This window comes from Protopterus annectens, chromosome 6.part0 (assembly GCF_019279795.1).
Source record: "Protopterus annectens isolate FY-2018-M chromosome 6.part0, PAN1.0, whole genome shotgun sequence".
NCBI classification, from domain to species: Eukaryota; Metazoa; Chordata; order Ceratodontiformes; family Protopteridae; genus Protopterus; species Protopterus annectens.
In genome coordinates, this window is record NC_056737.1 from 985179623 (window position 1) to 985202396 (window position 22774).

The following is a 22774-nucleotide window of genomic DNA, read 5'->3' on the forward strand; positions in this document are numbered from 1 at the left end:
TTGTGCACCCATTAATGTCTGGGGATGGACTTTTGCCCTAACATCCCTCCCCCTGTGCACACATTAATGTCTGGGAATGGACGTTTGCCCTAACATCCCTCCCCCTGTGCACCAATTAATGTCTGGGAATGGACTTTTTCCCTAACATCCCTCCCCCTGTGTACACATTAATGTCTGGGAATGGACTTTTGCCCTAACATCCCTCTCCCTGTGCACACATTAATGTCTGGGAATGGACTTTTGTCCTAACATCCCTCCCCCTGTGTACAAATTAATGTCTGGGAATGGACTTTTGCCCTAACATCCCTCCCCCTGTGCACACATTAATGTCTGGGAATGGACTTTTGCCCTAACATCCCTCACCCTGTACACCAAGAAATGTCTGGGAATGGACTTTTGTCCTGACATCCTTCCCTCTGTGCACCCATTAATGTCTGGGAATGGACTTTTGCCCTAACATCCCGCCCCCTGTGCACACATTAATGTCTGGGAATTGACTTTTGTCTTAACACCCCTCCCCTTGTGCACCCATTAATGTCTGGGGATGGACTTTTGCCCTAACATCCCTCCCCCTGTGCACCCATTAATGTCTGGGAATGGACTTTTGTCCTAACATCCCTCCCCCTGTGCACCAATTAATGTCTGGGAATGGACTTTTGCCCTAACATCCCTCCCTCTGTGCACCAATTAAAGTCTGGGAATGGACTTTTGCCCTAACATCCCTCCCCCTGTGCACACATTAATGTCTGGGAATGGACTTTTGCCCTAACATCCTTCCCCCTGTGCACCAATTAATGTCTGGAATGGACTTTTGCCCTAACATCCCTCACCCTGTGCACACATTGTCTGGGAATGGACTTTTGCCCTAACATCCCTCACCCTGTGCACACATTAATGTCTGGGAATGGACTTTTGCCCTAACATCCCTCACCCTGTGCACCCATTAATGTCTAGGAATGGACATTTGTCTTAACATATCTCTCTCTCTGTGCACCCATGAATGCCTGGGAATGGACTTTTTCCCTAATACCCCTCCCCCTGTGCACCCATTAATGCATGGGGATGGACTTTTGCCCTAACATCCCTGACCCTGTGCACCCATTAATGCCTGGGAATGGACTTTTGCCCTAACATCCCTGACCCTGTACACCCATTAATGCCTGGGGATGGACATGTAATAGGGCATATTGTCTCACCTTTGCAGTGACTCAGCTGATGCCTGCTAATTCCTTTAGGACAGTGCGTTCCCTGCCTCTACCGCATATTAATTGCAAGGTGTGCCCAAGTGGGGCATTCCCGCACACACACCCCAGGATGAGCGCACCTACCCCCATATTCCAGGATCAGTACACCCATCCTTCCTTACCAGCACCTCAGATGCTCAGGGTACTAACTGAACTCGGATCACTTGGGCCATAACTAGGGCTTTATCCCGCTGTGTTATGGTTCTGGCTGGAAACTTATATTAAGCTGGAGATTGTGGTATGTGATAATACCCCCCTAGTCTGAGGTGCTGTGAGCTCAGAGTTAGTGTATGTAAGTAACAGGAGAGCGGAGATGCACACCCTTCCAACAACATTTGAAACAAGCCACAGTGAGTTTCAAAATTCACTGTTTCCCACTTTGATCTACAGTTTATTTTTCTAAACTCCAGGGTCTTGTCTTGCACTTTTAGTAGGGATTAATGTAAATGAATAAACTAATGTGTTTGCGGTAGACAAATGGCCCAGAATAGAGTACACCTGTGAGCAGTAATTGAAATCTAAAAAAGCTACAAGATTAACCTGTTTACTACTGGACGTTTCTATGAAGAATGTACCAAATTTATTTATTTTTAGGTATTTTTGTTCCCTTTGTATAGGGGCTATAGCTCCAGAATGATTTGACACAGTTGTGTGAAATCTTTTCATAATAATACTGAGACAGTCACTTGTTCATAGGTTCAGAGGTTCATAGGTTCATACTAGGCTATCTGCCCTAGGGCATTTATAAGCCTAGCCAGAGTGTGTTTGGCTTTCGCCACCCATTTTAAATTAATTTTGCTATGCCCATTTTCAAGGTTAGTATACTGTGCCTCTGTCTAACAGTGACACAGAAGTGATACCCGGGGTAAACCTACGATCCCCCATCCACTCATCAAGATTCCTCTTGAAGAGAGTCAATGAGGGACTCTGCCTAACCTGGACTGGGATTTTATTCCAGAGTGAAGGGAGCCTCTGGGTTATGAATCTGTCCCTCCAGCATGTCCTATTCATTTCAGTGCTGAGGTTCAAGTCTCTCGAGCGCGTAGCTCGATGGGATTTGGATTTTCTGAGGTGCAGCATGTCCATTAATTCCGGTTTGGACATGGCTTTATACGTCAGGCACAGATCGCCTCTGAGCAGGCGGTATGCCACTGAGTAGAGCTGGAGTTTCTTTAACCGGCAGCATATGGCATCTGTTTGAGCCCTTTGATCCTCTTGGTGAGGTACTTTTGGGGTCTTTCCAGTTGCTGCAGGTGTCTGGTAAGGTACATCCCAAAATGGGCATTGTACTCCATAATGGGCCTGATGAGGGATGAGTAAAGAGGCACGATGACCTCCCCTGATCTAGATGTGAATCCCTTCATGATTAGGTGGGCTATATAAAATGTTTTTCTAACCACTTTGGCCACGTGGTTGTCAAATGAGAGATTGCTATCAACTTGGGTCCCCAGGTCCCTAATTACTTCTTCCGTACTTAATGGATTACCACCTATGTGGTAATTTGTGGGCACTTTGCTTTTGCCAAAGGGGATTACTATACACTTTTTGGCGTTTAGCTTGAGGCCATGGCTCTGGCACCAGTTGTCTCTTTCTATGAGGCCCTTTTGGAGCATGCTTGTGTCGGCTGGAGAGTCGATTATGGCGCCCATTTGCAGTCATCTGCAAACTTGGTCAGCCACAGTCCTTCCGTGTTGGCCTGTACCTCCGAGAAATATATACCGAACAAGAGAGGTCCCAGGACTGAGCCTTGTGGGACGCCATTTGTAACTGGTTTGGAGTCTGACATGGCTCCAGCAATTCTAACCATGTGGGTTCTGTCCTTGAGCCAGTTTGCAACCCATCTAGTGACATAGGGGTTTATATTTAAGCTGGTGAGCTTATCTATAATGCCTTAGTGGGGTATTGTATCGAAGGCTTTTGCGAGGTCCAGGTAGGCTGTGTGGACCACCTTCCCTTCACCAATGGCCTTGGTGACTCTTTCAAAGAAATCAACCAGGTTTAAGAGGCAGGATCTGCCCTTAACAAAGCCGAACTGGGTAGGATCCAGTGTCTGTAGGTCCCCAATATCTTTATTTATGAGGTCCATGATGATCCTTTCCATAGCTTTGCAGACCAAGCTAGTCAGGCTTATGGGGTGATAGTTTCCAGGATCCGCTGAGGCACCACCTTTGTGGAGAGGGACCACTGTTGCTGCACGCCACTCTTTGGGTACATATCCTGTGGTAAGGCTGAGATTGAACAGTAGTTTTATGTTTGGGTTTAGCTCTTCTTGAGTTCATGTTGGACGCAGCCCGGAACACCGTCTGGTCCCATTGATGCTGTATTTTTTGCTTTGGAGAGGGCGGCTCTTACCTGAGCATCTGAGATGTCAGGGGGGCAGCACTCTGCTGAGATAGATATTTGCCCTTTGGTGGGGGTTGCTGAACCTGTCAGCTAGGATGTTGGCAGTGTCTGTGGGTTCGTGTATTTTTTGTCATTTTGGACTAATTCTAAGCATATCTGGGAATTCCCACCCAGGTTCCTAACATAACTAAAGAAAGCCTTGTGATTATCCTTATTGTCCTTTGCAATTTTTCTCTCGAAGCTGGCCTTAGACGATTTTATGAGTGCCCATAGTTTTTTGCTAACACTGATCAGAGATGCCTTCCCTTTTTGGGATTTTGCTCTATCATGTAGTAGCTTCCTCCTTCTATTGTATAGTTTGTTTATGGCTGGGGTCCACCAGACAGGACGTCTGCCTTTGGAGGATTGGGTCTTGGTTTTATTTGGGATTGCATGATCCATGCATTCCTGAAGGTGTTCATAGAATGCGTTTATAAAGGATTCTGCGGTCTGGGCCAGATTTTCCACAGGCCAGCGGGCTTTGAAGGATTCCACCTCGGTTTGAGGAGTGTGAAATTTGCTTTAGAGAAGTTTTTCACTGTGGTTTTCTGGGCAGGGGGTGGGGTCGGGATGTGAATATCCAGTGAGATTAGTTTATGGTCTGATTTTACCAGTGAGGGATACACTTCTGGTCTGGAGCATAGAGTCCCCATGTTGGTGATGATCAGGTCCAGTATGTTTTCCCCTCTTGTGGGAGTGGTAACAAGTTGTTCCATAGCATTTGAGTTTATAAATTCTAGGAACCTTTGAGCTAGGGTGTTGGAGCTAGAGTAATGCTCCCAGTCTATGTTTGGGTAGTTGAAGTCACCCAATATAATGGTATTTGGAGAGACCTTCATATTTTCCAGTGTTCTCAGGAAGGCTGAGTGGGGTTCCTGGGTTTGGGAGGGTGGTCTGTAGCAGGCTATAAACTGGAAGGCAGTTTTACCCACTGTTAGTTGCACATGGATAGTTTCTGATGCTTCGTGCTGTGCCACCAACCTGGAGGTGTGGGTATCTTTGACGAATATTGATACCCCCCCTCCTTTTCTGGTTCAGTCCAAGTTTTGGGGCCGAAAAGCATGGTATGAGGTATAACCTGGTAGTGCTGGGATGCTCTCGGGAGCCTTGAACCAGGTTTCTGTTACTACACAGATATCGATGTTCTCCATGCTAAGGAGAGTTTCGAGTGCATGCATCTTGAGGTTTAGACTTCTGACGTTGAGTAGCATTACTCTTAGTTTCTTATCCCTTGTGATACCTATGGAGGTGGGGTTGTCTTTTGAGCCTTGCCTAAAAAGGCACTATGGGGGTAGCAAGAGCCTTTGCCAATATCCGAAAGCCCAGGGTTGACAGGTGCAAGCCGTCCCTAGCGAAGCATCATGGCTTGTCGAGCATGTCATCCCAGGCTGACAGGCATTGGATCCCCTTTGAATGACACCAATACTTAAGCCAATTGTTGAAATTAATCATCTTGTCTTCATATTACGGCATCATTCTTGGTGAGGGTAAGATGCTACTCAAGGTGAGGGTCATACCGGCCAGGGCTACATGCTCAGAGAGCTCCTCTATGTCTCTTCATGTAGTCCAGGGAGGTACGTCTCAGGTCATTCACACCAGCATGGACAATGACTGAGTCATATTTGTACTTGCCTTGGAGTGACATGAGTGCTTGTGTTATGTGGCGGATCCTAGCGCCCGACAGGCAGCTCACCATGACCTTCTCCTTGTTCAGCCTGGTGAGTGGGACGTCAGTGTGCCTGACGATAGTCACCTATTACAAGTGTATCAGGTGTGTTGTTTAGCCTTAAGGGCTGTGACTGTTCGGCACACTGGCTTTGTGAGCTATGTGTTGCACGTGTTTTGTTGTGGGGTAGCGGTTGCTTGGGTGTCTGCTTTGGAGGTCTCTGCTGCTTAGGCAGATTTTTATTTAGAGCCTCCGACTATGTTTTTGTGTGTTTATGTGTTTGGTTTGCTGTCGTGGTAGGTCTATGTGAGACTGGAATTGTAGTGAGTGTGGTTTCCTTCTCCTCCTGACTGGTTACGCCAGTACTGAGTTGAGAGAGCTTAGCCTCCAGTTTGGCTATATGGTTGCATCTCTCACATGTGTTGGAATTTGTTGGGAGGAGGAGAGGGTTGTCTGTGTACATGAGGCAGTTGTAACATTGCCTCAAGATTCCCAGATTCATCAGCTGGACCGGAGAGGAGATTGACAACTGACCTTTGGACATGCTAGAATAGTATTGGGAATTCCTTTATAATTGAAAAAAGGGCCAATGGGGAACAAGGTACTCAAGGGGAGTTTGTGAGGGTGTAGTGCTTTTAATTTTTTAGTGCTGACTTATATAATTGCTTTAGTGAGCAAGTGCCAGGTAACTTAAATGCAATGTGTTACAGGTAACTTACATGCAAAATGACAAGCAGTAACTTTCTTTCAAGTGAAACAAGGAAATAAGTACAGTAAGCAATGCAGATATCACTAGGGATCCACAGAAGCGCTGAAAAGCCGCGTTTTAGGTGGAATTAGCATTTCAGGGAAATAACAAGCAAACAACCATACAAACAAAGCTAGATTCAGCAGGCCTGGATCTGGTCTATGCTACAGCAAACAAGGTGTACCAATTTCAGTAAGAAACCGTTCAAATATGCAGGCACTATAAGCTTTTAACCAGAAATTCCCAGCTCACAAGGGCAGAGTCCAGCCTCTCCTCCCACAAGAGTGCAGACCACGAACCTTCTTAATGTAAAATAACTGGCCTGAAGCCCAAGTGCTTAAACCAGAACGAATACACGTTTAGAGTAACAAACACTGAGCCCTCAATCAGCAGTTCCCAACTTAGAAGGATGTAAGCTACCTGTCCTGCCACCACAGTGCAGGCCACAAACCTTCCTAATGTAAACCAACTGGTCTGAAGCCCAAGTGCTTAATCCAAAAGACTTTGAATGATAGCTACACTTTAATCAAGTTACTACCAAGCAGTAATAAATACAATTGAATACTTTGTTTGTATAAATTGAGCACTAATCCAGGCATTCTTTAAAGCTAGATTCAGCAGGCCTGGATCTGGTCTATGCTACAGCAAACAAGGTGTACCAATTTCAGTAAGAAGCAGTTCAAATATGCAGGCACTATAAGCCTTTAACCAGAAATTCCCAGCTCTTGTGGGAGGAGAGGCTGGACTCTGCCCTTCTGAGTGCAGACCACGAACCTTCTTAATGTAAAATAACTGGCCTGAAGCCCAAGTGCTTAAACCAGAATTAATACACTTTTAGAATAACAGGCACTGAGCCCTCAATCAGCAGTTCCCAACTTAGAAAGATGTAAGCTACCTGTTCTGCCACTACAGTGCTGACCACAAACCTTCTTAATGTAAAACAACTGGTCTGAAGCCCAAGTGCTTAAACTAAAAGGCTTAGAATGAGTTACACCAAGCAGTAATAAATACAATTGAGTACTTTTAAGATGACGCAAAAGCAAAACAAAGTAGGAAGAAGCACAAATACCGTAAAAGCAGATACAGTTTTTTTTTTTTTTTTTTGAGTGAGCAAATGAGATCCCAGGAGGAGTATCCAAGTGAAAATTTACAAGAGGGGCGGGCAGTTTCAAAGCCACCAAGATTAACACCAAGACAAAAACAGGGACACAGTGGGTGGGGACCTACTGAAAAAAACAGTCACAACTTCCAGCTAGATATTGCTCAATGCAACACAAACAAATTACTTTAAATCTTGTATTATTTGATAAAAGTGTAAACATTCTTAGAGTCTACTCCTTACAACTAGAGGCAAAGGAGTGGCTGCATCTTGAATATAAATGCAAAATCATTTTAATGTGCATTTGCTGCAACAACATTTAAAAAATGAAAGTGTTATGTTTATATAGCAGCACCTGAATTTTTAGGCCTGAAGTCTGAGAATTATATGTGTATGTTTTGATAGCCACATATTTGTTACTTTTCAGAGTGGTAGTTTTATTTTAAACTGAATGTTTTAAAATTCTATAGTTTGTCAATTTCTAAGGGCTATTTTGAGCTTAATTTGACCCTGCCTACAAATGTCAGTATTTCTATATTGCTCCTGTATTTTCTTATAAAATATTCAGGACACATCACCTGGATACTCAGTAGTCGTGTACATCAGTAAAGGTAAGGAGATAATATAGTCTTTAATGTGGGCATGCCTCTGTCCAGTACTAGATGTCTTTTTGTGTAGTAACATTTTAAGTGAAACAAGTATCACTTTTCTGAGAAGTATTATTTCTGCTTCTCCTTTCATAAAGTACTGATGATATGATTGAGATATAGCCTGAGTTTTGTTACCAGGGCAGATGTTGGATGTGTATGTTTGTTGTAAATAGTATAGCAATAAATGGAACAGCCAGACTACTATGAGGGCGTACTGGTAGTACTTAGCAGTGCAATAGTACAGCAATAAGTGGAACAGTCAGACTACTGTGAGGGCGTACTGGTAGTACTTAGCAGTGCAGAACCTAATGCTTGAAGTAATTTGAAAATAACTAGCAAGAGTCTGAAAAGACTATATCATGACTGTCAGCTACAAAATGAACTTAGTTTGTGAGTTCAAGTGTAAAACCACAGACACACCTTAATCATGATGTAATGTGTGTCAGTACATAGAAGTCTGCATTTTTGGAGTTGGGGCAAGAAATAAATCCAGTGACAAAATGTTTTATTATTCATAAAAAATAAAATGTATATTTGTAATGTAATGACAACTTAATAAAATGTAATATGACTTTATTATGCATGCGCACCCTTAAAGTAATTGTAACCGAGTCTGCTCCAGCATGGCAGAATTCTGTACCACTTTGCAAAAATCCTGCATCTGGTAGCACTGCATAAAAGGCAGCATGCCAGTTCCCCTTTGACAGCTGTTAGTGTATCTTTAAGAGACACTTTTTGCACACTGAAGTACAAAGTTCACCTAAGACAGTCACTTTGCCCTTAAGGATTTAAGTGTGCTCAGTGCTGAAGTCAGACACATCACATCTCCTTTGTAATTACAAGGGAATTTTGATGGCAGCTTTGTTAAGGTGATAAAAAAGTTTCTCTTCTGCAGAAATATGTACACTGTTTCCTTCAGATGTAAGGACAGTTTGGTACAGACATACTGTGGACATATGGTGTATTCACTATCTCAAAAATAAGTTATATACCCAGCTGTAGTGGAAACCAAAAGTAATGCAGCATGCAGACTCTTACTGTGGAATACCTGTAAAAACCTGCTGTTTGTAGATATGTATATATAAAAAGCAAAAAGCCTCATGCCATTTATCTGTTGATAAGGAATTAGACAGTCAGTCACAAAGTCTAGTTGTGACTATTAAAGATTTAAATGAACATTGCTGACTTTGGCAGTACCAAATTGCCATTGTCAATACAGTGATTTATCTGGAGTTTTGGTGGTGGGATATTTTTAGTTCCCCAAAATAAAATACATTTTTTTTTGTTTTCAAGCCTAAGCCCATATATATATATATATATATATATATATATATATATATATATATATATATATATATGTGTATGGGAGCCCTTCATTTGTTCGAACTTTCAAATGTTCGAAACTCATGTGGCCGACACCATAGAAGCGAATGTTTGAAAGACCGACAAATGATAGCGGAGATCACGCTACATTGTGGGACTGGGAGATTCCCCTTTCCTGCACTGTAGTGCGATCTCAGAGTGAGAATATTTAAGTAGCAGGGGGTGTGGGGTTTGCAGGGGGTCTTGCCCCTCCTGTATAACACAGTTTTACTGTGTTTACAGGTAGGTAAATGGTGCTATTTCAGGATGTCGGTATTTCAGAATGTCGATCATATGGTGTCAGCCATATGAAAGTCGGCATTCTGAACTGTCAACATTCTGAACTAGACCCATAGATATATAATGTGTGTGTGTGTGTGTATATATACACACACACACACACACACATATATATATATATATATATATATATATATATATATATATATATATATATATATATATATATATACACACGCACACACACACACACACACACATATATATATATATATATATATATATATATATATATATATATATATATATATATATATGGGTCTACTTTATAACAATGAAATTTCATAACATTCAGACCATAACATGAAAAATTCAAACACTGAAAACCCAAAACATTGAAAGTGTGCTTCATAACATTGAAAACTAGATTGCACACGTAATTATCTCCTCCACCTATAACAACACCTAACTAACAAACGCACTTTCTACTTTGTTTCTGCAGGGGGGCAAGCCCCCCTATACCCCCCGCCCCATAAATTAAATATATCAACTCTAAGGATGCTGTCAAATATGGTTTACTTGGATCACAGGTATGCATTTGATATGAGATGTGATTTGTTTGTATCAGTAGTGCTTGTTTGGCGATTGTTCAGGCATAAAAGGTCAAGGTGACAGTTGCTCATGTACTGCAACTGTCTTCACATAACAGCTTGTTACAGCTGGAGTTGTTGTTGTCTTTTGGCTTTTCCCGGATAGGGGTCACCACAGTGGAACTCTGGTCCACTAATGATTGGCAGTAGATTTTCACGAACGTCGAGGTGCAGCTGTAGTACTAGTGTGTTTTGTTTGCTGCAATCTCTCAGCCACTTGATGAAAGATCAACTGGTTTTCATTGCTTATTAGTGAGTATTCTTTCTGTGTGGTGAGAATAGCATATTTGGCTTGTTCTCACTGCAAAAATGGTTATTTTACTGGTTGCATCATTTGCTTGTAAATTGGCATCTTTGAATACATTTGTTACAAGCATTTTTGTATTTCCACTGTCCAGTATGAGCAGTTCTTTATGGACATTTGTGAAATGAGCTGCTGTGTGATGAGTTATCTCAGGAGCTGCAGACAGGCAGAACTTTACTGATGTCAAGGCTGACATGTGGCTGACCAAATTTGCAGATGACTGCAAATTGAAGCTGTCATTAACTCTGTATCGGACTTTCAGGTTCTTCAGGAGGGACTAACACCTACTAATAAAGTGGTGGCTGGACTACGGCCTAAAGCTATATGCCATGAAATGCAGCATTATGTCCTTTGGAAAATCTGGGCACCAGTGCACATATCCCATATGTGACACCTTTTTGGAAGTTGCGTCAGTCATTAGGACCTGGGTACTTTCATTGACAATGAACTGTCCTTTGATCTCCATATATGTGACACCTTTTTGAAAGTTGCGTCAGTCATTAGGGCCTGGGTACTTTCATTGACAATGAACTGTCCTTTGATCTCCATATATGTGACACCTTTTTGAAAGTTGCGTCAGTCATTAGGGCCTGGGTACTTTCATTGACAATGACCTGTCCTTTGATCTCCATGCATCTGCTGTTGTTAGGATATCCTTTTACCTAGCCAGACTAATCGTCAAGGCATTTCTTCCAGTTCTGAGGATGTTCTCATCCCTGTCTTACTCTTTTCTTATTAGGCCCTTAAGAGTGTATAATAGCTCCTTGGTATGTACTTGTCTATGGATATAACCCAGCTTGTTAGTCTGCAGTTTTTCCTCAATAAGATAAACATTTTTGTCTTCCAAAAGCTACCCAGACTACCTTAAAGCACTCTCTCTCTTTTCTGTTTCCTACAAACTCTTGATAAGTGACCTCTGTCTAGCTTAGAAAGCCTCAAAAGATCCAGTCCAATGCAACATCCTGCAAATCTGCAAAACTATTAACATTCGAGACACCTGCTCAGGAGTTCTTAACTTCCACTGAAACATAAAACCTGCTGGCATGATACCTGTATATCCCAGACAATCCCTCTTGTATGGAATAGACTTCCTTTGGATATAAAGCAAAGTTGCTTCCTTACCCGCTTTAAATGTAACGTGGACGAATGGATGGAAAATCATAAAAATTGCCGCAGGTCTGGCCTTTCAAGACCTTATTGAAAGGGGTGAAATTAGGTATAAATTGGTAATGTCAGTGGGTATCCACAATTTGGGATATTAGGGCTATAGGTCACTATTGATCCTTGCTATCAGTAGCCTAGTATTAGCTTGCCATAGCAAAAGACTAATCACCAGGGGCATTTCTTCCAGATCTAGAGAAGTTATCATCTCTCTCTTACTCCTCCCTCATCAGGCCCCTAATAGAGTATAATAGCCCCTTGGCATGTACTTGTCTAAGCATATAACCCAGATTCAGAGACTGCAGTGTTTTCTCACTAAGATGATCAAAATTATTTTTTCCTTGAGCTACCCAGACCACCTTAAAGCACTATTTGCCTCTACTCTGTTTCCTACAAACTGTTAAGAGGTGACCTCTGTCTAGCCTAGAGAGCCTTAGAGGATCTAGTCCTATACAACCTCCAGTAGATCTGTAAAACTAATAGCACTCTAAACACCCAATCAAGAGTTTTTAACTTCCCCTGAGACATAAATAGGACCTGCTGGCATGATAGCTATATATCCCAGATAATCTCTGTTTTATGGAATAGACTTCCTTTGGATATAAAGCAAACTAGCTTACTGACCCTCCTTAAATATAACCTGGATGACTGGATGGAAATCTTAAACATTACCCAGGGTCTGACCATTCAAGCCCTTATTGAAAGGAGTTGAAATTAGGTATAAATTAGTCATGTCAGTGGGTAGCTGTATATTGCGGCTAGGCTACTAACGGTCCTTGGTATCAGTAGTCTGGTATTAACTTGACATAACAACTGATCATTTTGAGGTGGAGAGGGGACAGATGGTGGGAAATTTTTCGCTTTCAGCTGGGCAAAGGAATCAAATGCCTTTTTAGTGGGGAAACAGTCTATTTTCTTCATTCGATCACTGTTGCAGTACCCTAAGCTATATGGGATTCCCTGTCAAGGATCGGACCAGCTTAAAAAGCATTAGGGCACTTTCCTAGCATCCTAGTCACTGAACAGCTTGTGTAGAGCAGTATAAAATCAGTGTCCTGGGTGGCAGAACGTAGTATAAAATCAGTGTCCGGGGTGACAGAACTCAGTATAAAATCAGTGTCCGGGGTGACAGGACTCAGTATAAAATCAGTGTCCGGGGTGACAGAACTCAGTATAAAATCAGTGTCCGGGGTGACAGAACTCAGTATAAAATCAGTGTCCGGGGTGACAGAACTCAGTATAAAATCAGTGTCTTGGGGTGACAGAACTCAGTATAAAATCAGTGTCCGGGGTGACGGAACTCAGTATAAAATCAGTGTCCGGGGTGACAGAACTCAGTATAAAATCAGTGTCTTGGGGTCACAGAACTTTAGAACCTTCTTATCATCGAACTGCGCTCCTCCCTTTCAGCTTTGAGTGATCAATGGTCAGCTAGTGCTTCACCAATTCTGGGTATACACGTTCCCCATTGAGGAATATCTTCCAGGTTATAATTTTATGTGACTAAAAGTTCTGTTCTGTCAGGAATATTTGCTAAAGGCTAGAACTGGTGTTTTTAGTGGTTGACACTACAAAGTTTGCTTTCTTAGCTGATAGATTTTTGGTAATGGTTCCCTGTGAAAAATGCCTTTCAAATAATTAATTTTGTAAGAAAATTTTTAATTTCAGTTAAAACTTGTGACTAGGAGCAAGAAGTTGTTTTTTGTGGTGGTCATGAATTTTTTTTTTACCTCAAAACTTATTTTTCAGATCGGTTCACTGACTGTCCTAAACTCTGCTATCTGCTTGGCAAGACGTCTTTTTTTATTAAACAGGCAGTCATGAGTCCCTGTGTTCCTTTTCTGTCAAAAAAGTGTTGTTAGAGACTGGGGCTACTGTGTTTGATGCATACCTCTCAATTGGACAGATTTTTACAGAATGTCTAGATTTGTGCCTCATATTTTTCATCTTTTCTGCACAGTGTATGATTTTCTGGCAAGAAACTGAAGCTTGAAGTCACTAATTAATAGCATACATTTGACTTTAATATTTCATATTCTTCAGAAAATGCATGCTGACACAAAACCTGTTGTTTTGGCAACTAAGTTTATAAGAGTGATATTTCAAATGTGTCCCAATTTTTATGCCTTTGTCGTGCCATTATTTTAGGCTTTTGCAGATTTCTTGCATTAAGAGGTTGAGAGGTATGGTTTGATGGTTGTCACTAAAGAATCTTTCCTCAGAACTTAATTTTTCTGTCAGGAGGTAAGACCTGACTGTTCAAGGACCCACTAGATCCTTGTCAGACACCTTTTGTGGCAAGAGAATGGATCATTCTCTCCCTGATATGAAAGAAGAGAAAAGTTATCTGCGGGGCTTTAGTCTAGTGTCCCACTTCCTCTTTGAGCAGCTGCTGATAAACGGACTCCACTATGGCCATCTGTTTCTTCTCAGACCACTCATAACTTTCTGTTGGTCTCCTCTGGTGTTGCAGTTCTGGAAGCCGCTAACGACCAGCAGGTAGGCACTTCTCTGCAGATGTTCAGTTGCCCTTGACAGGTAAGGGGGAAACCACTCTGGCTGTCAACAGAGAAGGGACAATATAACTCCAGAGAAGGGACTTATAGCTCCCCTGGTTAAGCCAAGTGACATTTCTTACTGTGAGACCTCAGAACGTTTTGCCCTTTGGAAAGCCACTTTCTTTCAACCCACAGTCTAGCTTCTCCTCCTGATAGTTGTTAAGTTGTGCAGGCCATTTCCAGATGTATGCCCATGGAATTTAATTCCTAGTGGAGTCTGTATTGCGGTATTGCAGCCATTTTAAACTTCCTTATAACTTCCATATTCTTTTTGAGGGGCTATAAGATTAGTCTGTTTTTTTCTAAACCACTATGTAATAAGTCTTATGCAGCTTCAGTTTCCCATAGTAACAGAACCATGTCTCAAACTTTGCATTTACGTACTAGAGTTTTGACAGAACTTTTATTGCCGTGTGTCAATTAATGCCTTTGACAACGTGGATCTTGTGACCATAGTCACTAAGTGGTAATCTTCTTCATCTCTGATGACCTCTCCTACTAGATTGTATCTTACAAAAGTGCTGTGTCCAAGAGTCCACAACTATCAGGGCTCTCCTGTCTTGAGTTCCATGTACGATCTGATAGCTTGGGACTTTGTCTTGCAGGTATACAATATGAAACTTCCAGCATCAGATTTGAAGGTTACATACGTACTGTAGTGATAGCTCTGCATTGTCCTTCTCATATCCTACAGCAGTCCGTCCCTCGTTCACTTGGCCTTTGCATCTACAAGAAGCTGTTCTGTTGCTTTCCCCATTATTCTTTTCTGTTGCGCCGTCCTTCTAGATTTCAGAAGTCTGGAGTTTGGTTCACAGTCGCTTTGCATTATTGTTAAAAGGGAGGGGGTGGGTTGGCCTGGGGAAGATTTTATGTGCCGGGAGAAGTTCTTGCAGGGTTTAGCCCAACAGGTGAAGGATATGAAACTAGCAGTGCATATCTGTTATCAAAGTAAGTATACAACTTTTGTATTTGTTGTAATTATGTAGAGACATATAAGAGGGATTACCCCACTTTTCCCTGTAAAATACATTCCAGGACATGCTATCTGTTTAAATTTTCAGAAGAACTGTACATTTTTTAGAGTACTACAGAAACCACATAATCTGAAGTAGTTTACTTCATTTGGTCTTCAACCTGTGAGATACGGATCCATAGCGGATCTGAGCGAGCAACTTTACTAGCATTGGCTATGAGCTCCAAGCTCCTCCCCTTACCCATAATACACCTCCATTAGCTTCCAACCCCAGATCTCGTTTGCCGTGAATAGCTATGCATCATGATATCTTGAGCTCCAGGGTTTCAAGTGGGAAAAAAAATTAAAAATATCTCTTTTCTTTAAAAATCTTTAGATAGTGATAGAATAGGTTCCCCTTTCTCCTTCCCTCGCTTGGTGTGTCGAGTTATATATTTTTTACGGTAGTTGGCTTAGATTGAATAGTTGTGTGGATTTTTTGCTTCCCCTCCCCCCTCAGTGTTTCTGTGTGTGAGTGTGGTGAGTGGGTGTTCTCAGAGAGAAAGAAAATAACATTTTCTCTTAAACATGTTTTTCTTTCTTCTGACAATATGGCCGACAAGCCTATTTTCAAAAGATGCACTGAGTCTGGCCATAAATTATCCCCTGCGGATGGCCACACTCTGTGTGTTATGTGCTTGGGTGTGGCCCATCTGAGTGTAGACTGCTCTATATGTGCAGGGTTCAACTCTCGAGCCATTAAAGATGGGAAGGCCAAGTTGGCCCTGAAAGGCCTTCTTCCCCCTTCAGAGACTGTTGCCTCGTCTCCGGCTTCGGTCACAGTGGCTGCTGTGGCCGCCTCTCCTTCTCTACCCCTGGCTTCTCCTCCCTCCCAGGCCGGGACTCAACCTCCTGTACAAAAGCCTGTGGAAGCGGAGCAGAAAAGGGGCAGAGAGAGTCGAAGACGAGGGAAAAACAAAAGAGGCTCTGGACCTCCCTTCACCTGTAAAAACCTTACAGATCCTTGAATCCCCTCTGCTCCAATCTCACAGGTTCTGCCCGGAGCCGGAGGAGACATGCTCAGCTTCTAGGGCCTCAGTGCCCCGACCTGCAAAGTCAGAGTCCGTGGCCTTGTCGAGGTCCACCCGGTCTTTGAGGTCGATATGAATAAAATGAGGAGGAGGCTCATCCCAGATCCAGATGGGGGTCTTGCCAGCCCCCTCTCCCTCAGGAGGGGGAAGCTTGCTTCCTTTTTTCCAGCCAATATCTCCTTCTCTGATCCATCCATCAGGTTTGGAGTATTCAGATCCAAGGATGGCTTTAGTCAGGGGGTCGGCACCAATGGTACCTGCTTCCTCGACACTGACAGCTGCCTGGAGTGTGTTGGATCTGACCAGCTCGGATCCGAGCTGCTCTCAGAGCCAGAGCCTAGGTGTCGGATCCAAGGGAGTGGAACTTTTTTCATTGGCTCTGCCTTTGTCGGGCCAAGTTCCCTTCCTTGGAGCTCCGTCCACTTCGGGCCCAGCTCCGATTCTCTCTTCGGACCCAGGGAGACTGTCCTCCTTATTGGTTTCCCAGGAGGTTCACTCTCCTTCGGCGTTCGACGTGGTAGAAAGGGTTTTCTCCACTGGATTGAGACACCTGACTGCCCCCTCAGACTCCACCCAGACCCCCTCGGCTTTTGCTATGGTCCCCATCATTTTACCAGAGGGACAGCCCATGCTCGAGGAGCCCCAGACAGTTCCCCTTGAGGAACAAGTGGCTTGTGAGTTCCCCCCGGAGAGCCTCACCGGAGAGGTGCCTCACAAGCATACATGCAAAAGGAGGCACTTGGACTCCCCCAAGTCCCTCACCGAGGTTACGGACTTGGATGATGGAGAAGGTTCCCCTAGGTCCTGCAACAGCGGGGAGGTTGGTCTGCCCCCAAACCTTCTTCTGACGAGTCCGTGTTCCTGGAGGCTTTCAGCACGGGCCCATCTACTTCCTGAGTGTCCCCTCCCATGGATCCTTTGGTGGATCTGGTCACCTTGCGGGCATGGAAGGAGCCGGCCACCATGAAACCAATTCCAAAAAGACCCAACAAAATCTTAAGTTCCCCCACAGACAGACCAGCATGGAAGAAGGGCTCCCCCATAGACGAGCAGCAGCCACAAAGAAGGAACTTGCACAGGAGAGTTCCTCGGTTCATCCTCCTGACTGAGAGTCGCGGATGATGGACCGCTTAGGGAAGCGGGTTTATGCTTCAGCCACCTTTTCAATTAGGGCGCTGAACTACCTGGCCCATGTCACCAGACTCCAACGCGACCTGGTAAAGGAGCTGGAGGAGTCTCCCCCTAAGTCCATGTCACAGAAGGACAAGGCTTCGTTCTCCACGAGGATGGCCACTTTAAAAGCAGTCTCCAACACATCCATGCGACTCCTTTCACATGCTATGGAAGGAGTGGCTAGGGCATCTGGGTCCGGTGTGTCCATGAGTCGCAGCACCTGACTCATATTGTCAATTTTTGGAACCCTTCAAGGCATCCTTTGAAATGCCCCTTATGACGGCTCTACTCTCTGTGGTAAGACCGTCAAAGAGACATTAGTCCACAGTGAGAAGGACGGGAAGACACTGTCTGCCATCGGGTTCCGCTTCTTGAACCCCCAAAGGTCCTTTTCCTGGAACCAGAGAGGGCAAAAGAAGATGTGGTTCTGGATGTCACAGTATTCCCAATACACTCAGGGCTCTTCTTCCCCCAGAGGCAGAGGGGGACAGAACGGACGTCGGCCCAGAGGCAGAGGGGGTCCGAGGAATTTTGGGTCTCGAGAACCTTTCTCAGACAAACCTGGGCAGCAACTCTGAGGGGTGGCCTGACTACTGTACTCTGGAGGCAGTCAGGGGATGATTGTCCTTGCACCTAGTGGTATGGAAGTCCATAACATCAGACTGCTGGGTGCTTCAGGTCATATCCAGTGGATACTCTATCCCCTTTGTGGGTCCCCCCAAATCCCCCAGACACCTCCCAGACGTACCACCCATGCAAAGCGAGTAGCAGCCCAGGAAATTTCCAAGCTGCTAGAAAAACGAGCCATCAAAACCGTCCCTCCAGATCAGTCCGGATTGGGCTTCTACTCCAGGTTCCTTTTGGTGCCAAAGAAAATGGGAGACTTAAGGCCCATTCTGGACCTTTCTACCCTGAACCTGTTAGTTGCCAAAGAGAAGTTCCGGATGGTCACATTACAGTCCATCATGCTGTACCTGCAAGAGAGCAACTGGATGTGCTCGTTAGACCTCGAGGATGCTTACTATCACATAAAAATGCACAAAGCTCCAGGAGGTGCCTCCTCTTCCAGCTAGGAGTCAGTCATTACCAATTTCGTGCCCTACCCTTTGGTCTCACCACAGCCCCCAGGGTATTTACCAAAGTGATGGCGGTGGTAGTGACTCACCTGAGGCTTCAGGGGATTCAGGTCTATCCGTACCTGGACGATTTGCTCCTCACTGCTTCCACCAGGCGTCTACTCTCACAAACCAGGGATTATTTCCTGACTCTTGCCCTGTGTTTGAGGATCACAATCAATGTATCCAAATCACTCCTAGATCGTATACAGGTGATAGACTACATTGGTGCCAGGATAGATGCTCTTCAGTTCAAAATCTTCATGACCTCGGATAGATTACAAAACCTGAGGATGCATGTCTCCCTGATCTATCACTCTCCTCTCCATACGGTGGAATCAGTGTTGAGGGCCTTGGGCTCGATGGCGGCGACCATAACTCTTCTCCCATGTGCCCGGTTACACATGAGAATTCTACAGTGGACTCTAGCTGTACAATGGTCCCTGTTGGAACTGCCATTGGCATATCCAATTCAACTCAGTCGAGTCTGTCGGTCGTCTCTCATATGGTGGATGTGTTCTCCGGACATTTTGGAGGGATGACCCTTTGTTCCAGCCCCAGCCCAAGCCACAGTGACCGTGGACGCCTCCCAGCTCAGGTGAGGAGGTATTGTTCGGGCAGTATAGTCCAAGGCCTGTGGTCCCCTGTAGAGACCAGCTTGCACATAAATGTCCATGAGATGAGGGCGGTCCTTCTTGCGTTGCAGGCCCTTCATGCCTTTCTTCCTCTGGGAACGATTGCAATTCAGTCAGACAACATGTCAGTGGTCTGGTATAGCAACAAACAGGGAGGGACCAGATCTTACCCCCTTTGTTGCCAGGCTATGAGAGTGTGGGAATGGGCGATCTCCACTGGTCGCTTTCTCATCGCAATGCACATTCCGGGGCGGTCCAACATCCTAGCGGACAGACTCAATCGGACCATTCTGATGCCTTACGAGTGGTCTCTGAATCTTTCAATAGCAGAACAGATCTTCCGCGAGTGGGGTCAACCTTGCTGCGATCTCTTCGCATCTCCTTCCAATGCAAAGTGCAGTGTGTTTTTCGCATTGAACCCCCTGCCGGCGGAGTCCCCCAGAGACACACTAGTGCATGCTTGGCCTCCCAGTCTTCTGAATGCTTACCTGCCAGTACCTCTTATTCCGAGGTTTGTACAGAAAGCTCGTCAACTGGGGAGCAAAGTGATCCTCATTGCCCCGTTTTGGCCTCGCCAGGTATGGTTTCACTTCCTTTGGTCTCACCTTCTGACTCCGCCTTGGATCCTGGATCCCATTTAGGATCTAATTTCACACCCCTCGAGGGTTCCTTATCTGAATCTGGACAGTTTGAAACTCACAGCTTGGCTGCTCCAGTTCCCGTGATTGCTAGGACTCCTGGACTATCCTCCTCAGTTAGATCTATTTTGGTGGCTGCTCATAAGTCTTCAACCAGGAAGATTTATCACAGCAAGTGGAAACGTTTTTCCTTTTGGGCCTCTCAAAGGAGATTAGATCCTTTCATGGCTCCTGTTTCCACCATTCTTGATTTTCTAGCTGATATTTTTCAACACGGAGCTAGTTCTTCTACTGTCAAGGTACAGTTGGCTGCCATCTCTCATTTTCATGTAGGTGAGAATTCTGCTTCTTTAGCCTCTTCAAGACTGTGTAAAGCCTTTGTTACCCCCCCGGTCAAAGATCCTGTTCCCCCATGGGACCTTACTATGGTTCTTCAAGCTTTGATCACTCCGCCTTTCGAGCCTGCTGCAGCAGCAGATTTGAAATATTTATCTTGGAAAATGGCTTTTCTGGTGGCTATTACACGCTTGTCCATCAAAGTTCCTTACATGATTTTTCACAAAGATAGGGTTTGCCTTCGAACCAATCCATCCTTTCTTCCTAAGGTGGCATCATCAGTCAGTATGAATCAGACAATCAACTTCCCTGTGTTTTTTCCTAATTTTACGAACAAGATGGAATACAAACTCCACCCGCTGGATGTTCATAGACAGCTACGATTCTGTTTACACAGGACTAAAAATTTCCGTAAATCTGATCAATTGTTTGTATCTTTCTGTAAACCCTTTTTGGGGAAACCTATCTTCAAGGTCACTATTGCTAGATGTTTTTCTTCATGCATCCTTCAGGTCTATAAGGACAGAGGCATATTTCCTCCAGGTCAGGTGAAAGCTCATTCGACTAGATCCATGGCTACGTCTGCAGCCTTTTGATCTAGAGTGCCTTTGGATGATATTTGTTCTGCAGCTACTTGGTCCTCATCTCATACGTTTATTTCTCATTACAAATTGGATTTGACTTCCAGAAGGAGAGCATCCTTTGGTTCCGCTGTGCTCTGGAATATCCTTCCATAAGGTCCTCCCAGGAGTTTAGTAGCTGGGGACTCTGTCTCACAGGTTGAAGACCAAATGATGTAAACTACTTCAGATAAAGAAGTTATGTACTCACCATAACGTTCCATCTGAGTAGTTCTACTTCATTTGTCTTCAACCGTCCCTCCCTCCTTCCCCCGGACCTTGGCATATGAACAGCCTACAGGCTGCAGTTATAGGTCACAAGTATTTTTTCAGGTCGGGTTATCAGTATAAGGTTCAGCAAACTCGATCTGGGGTGGGAAGGTAGTGGAGTTGTATTATGGGTAAGGGGAGTAGCTTGGAACTCGGAGCAGATGCTAGTAAAGTTGCCGGCTCGGATCCGATACGGATCCATATCCCACAGGTTGAAGACAAATGAAGTAGAACTACACAGATGGAACATTGTGGTGAGTACATGATTTCTTTTTGCATTCTTCAGTGAATGAAGTGCTTTGAGCTGAAGTTCTGCGAACTGAGTTTTGTGGAGTTCAGGTCAGTTCGTTTTTCTCAGTAGACATTGATGATTAGTAACACCTTACAGGATATTTGTAGAAACATTTTTTGGCTGCCTCAAAATCTTGTGTTTTACTTGTACATTGACCCCTTCTGAGCTGAGCTTTTAAGGTGCAGAAGTCTTCTAATAATAATGCATTTTATGATGTATAAGTTCCACAACTCAATTCAAAGTTGTCATCCACCGTTTCTTCAGCCCCTTCAGAGATAATTTCTTGTTCAGTAGCTATGGCGTGCAAGTTTTCTGCTGCTCCATTACTTGAATTGTTGCAGTATAACAAACTGGTTGAGTTTACTTTGCAAAGTATTAAGTAGCTGCATAAGACTGCAGTGAGAGTGACTGTGTGTGCCCTGTAATTGTAACTTTTTTGAGTTCATCAGAATTTTAAATGTTCTGTTGGGATGACGAGTTTACACTGGATTAGTACACTGTTTTATAGTTCCATATTATAGTTGCTGGGGTTTTAACTCATCTTGGGGTCAGAACACTAACAATTTGTGGAAAGACCAGAATGCTTTATAATTAACCATTGAAGAATTGCATGTTACTGGGCTTTACTGAAGCTGATGCCTTTGAATAGATCTTGTTTTATTGCAGCTGCATGTCTGCTACTGTACCAGAGCTGTATGCAGCATTTTCTCTTCTAACCATGTATTATTTTCTCTGTGCACCTTTTTTAAGGTAATGAAGTGGTTTTGGGCTGTCGTCTCCAGTTTTACCCAGGAAGAACTAGCTCGCCTGTTGCAGTTCACGACAGGGTCTTCTCAGCTGCCACCAGGAGGCTTTGCAGCTCTGTGTCCGTCATACCAAATTATTGCTGCACCTACCCATAGCACACTGCCAACGGCACACACATGGTGAGCTTCAATTCCACAAACTCTGTAAAACATCTTCTAATTATCTTATGGAAATGATTTACTGAAAGCCTGTTCTTTCTGTTTTTATAGTTTTACACTTATGGCATCACTTTCACAGAAAAGTCCTGGTTTGTTGGCAGTACTAGGAAATGCATCATCGATCCCTCTTTAGTTATTCTTTTAGTACTAGGAAATGCATTATCGATCCCTCTTTAGTCATTCTTTTAGTACTAGGAAATGCATCATTGATCCCTCTTTAATCATTCTTTTAGTACTAGGAAATGCATCATCGAGCTCTCTTTAGTCATTCTTTTAGTACTAGGAAATGCATCATCGATCCCTCTTTAGTCATTCTTTTAGTACTAGGAAATGCATCATCGATCCCTCTTTAGTCATTCTTTTAGTACTAGGAAATGCATCATCGATCCCTCTTTAGTCATTCTTTTAGTACTAGGAAATGCATCATCGATCCCTCTTTAGTCATTCTTTTAGTACTAGGAAATGTATCATCGATCCCTCTTTAGTCCGTCTTTTAGTACTAGGAAATGCATCATCGATCCCTCTTTAGTCATTCTTTTAGTACTAGGAACTGCATCATCGATCCCTCTTTAGTCAGTCTTTTAGTACTAGGAAATGCATCATCAATCCCTCCTTAGTCATTC

At 43.8% G+C, this 22774-nt stretch overlaps 1 protein-coding gene across 2 annotated transcripts in view; it reads left to right on the plus strand.

Moving 5' to 3' along the window:
• AREL1 (apoptosis resistant E3 ubiquitin protein ligase 1) overlaps positions 1-22774 on the plus strand; it is a 1112453-nt gene that overhangs the window by 1039115 nt on the left and 50564 nt on the right. For both annotated transcript variants that reach the window (XM_044074621.1, XM_044074622.1), the window contains one exon: positions 21937-22112. In XM_044074621.1, coding sequence (XP_043930556.1) covers positions 21937-22112 — 176 coding nt within the window. The remainder of the gene's footprint in view (positions 1-21936; positions 22113-22774) is intronic.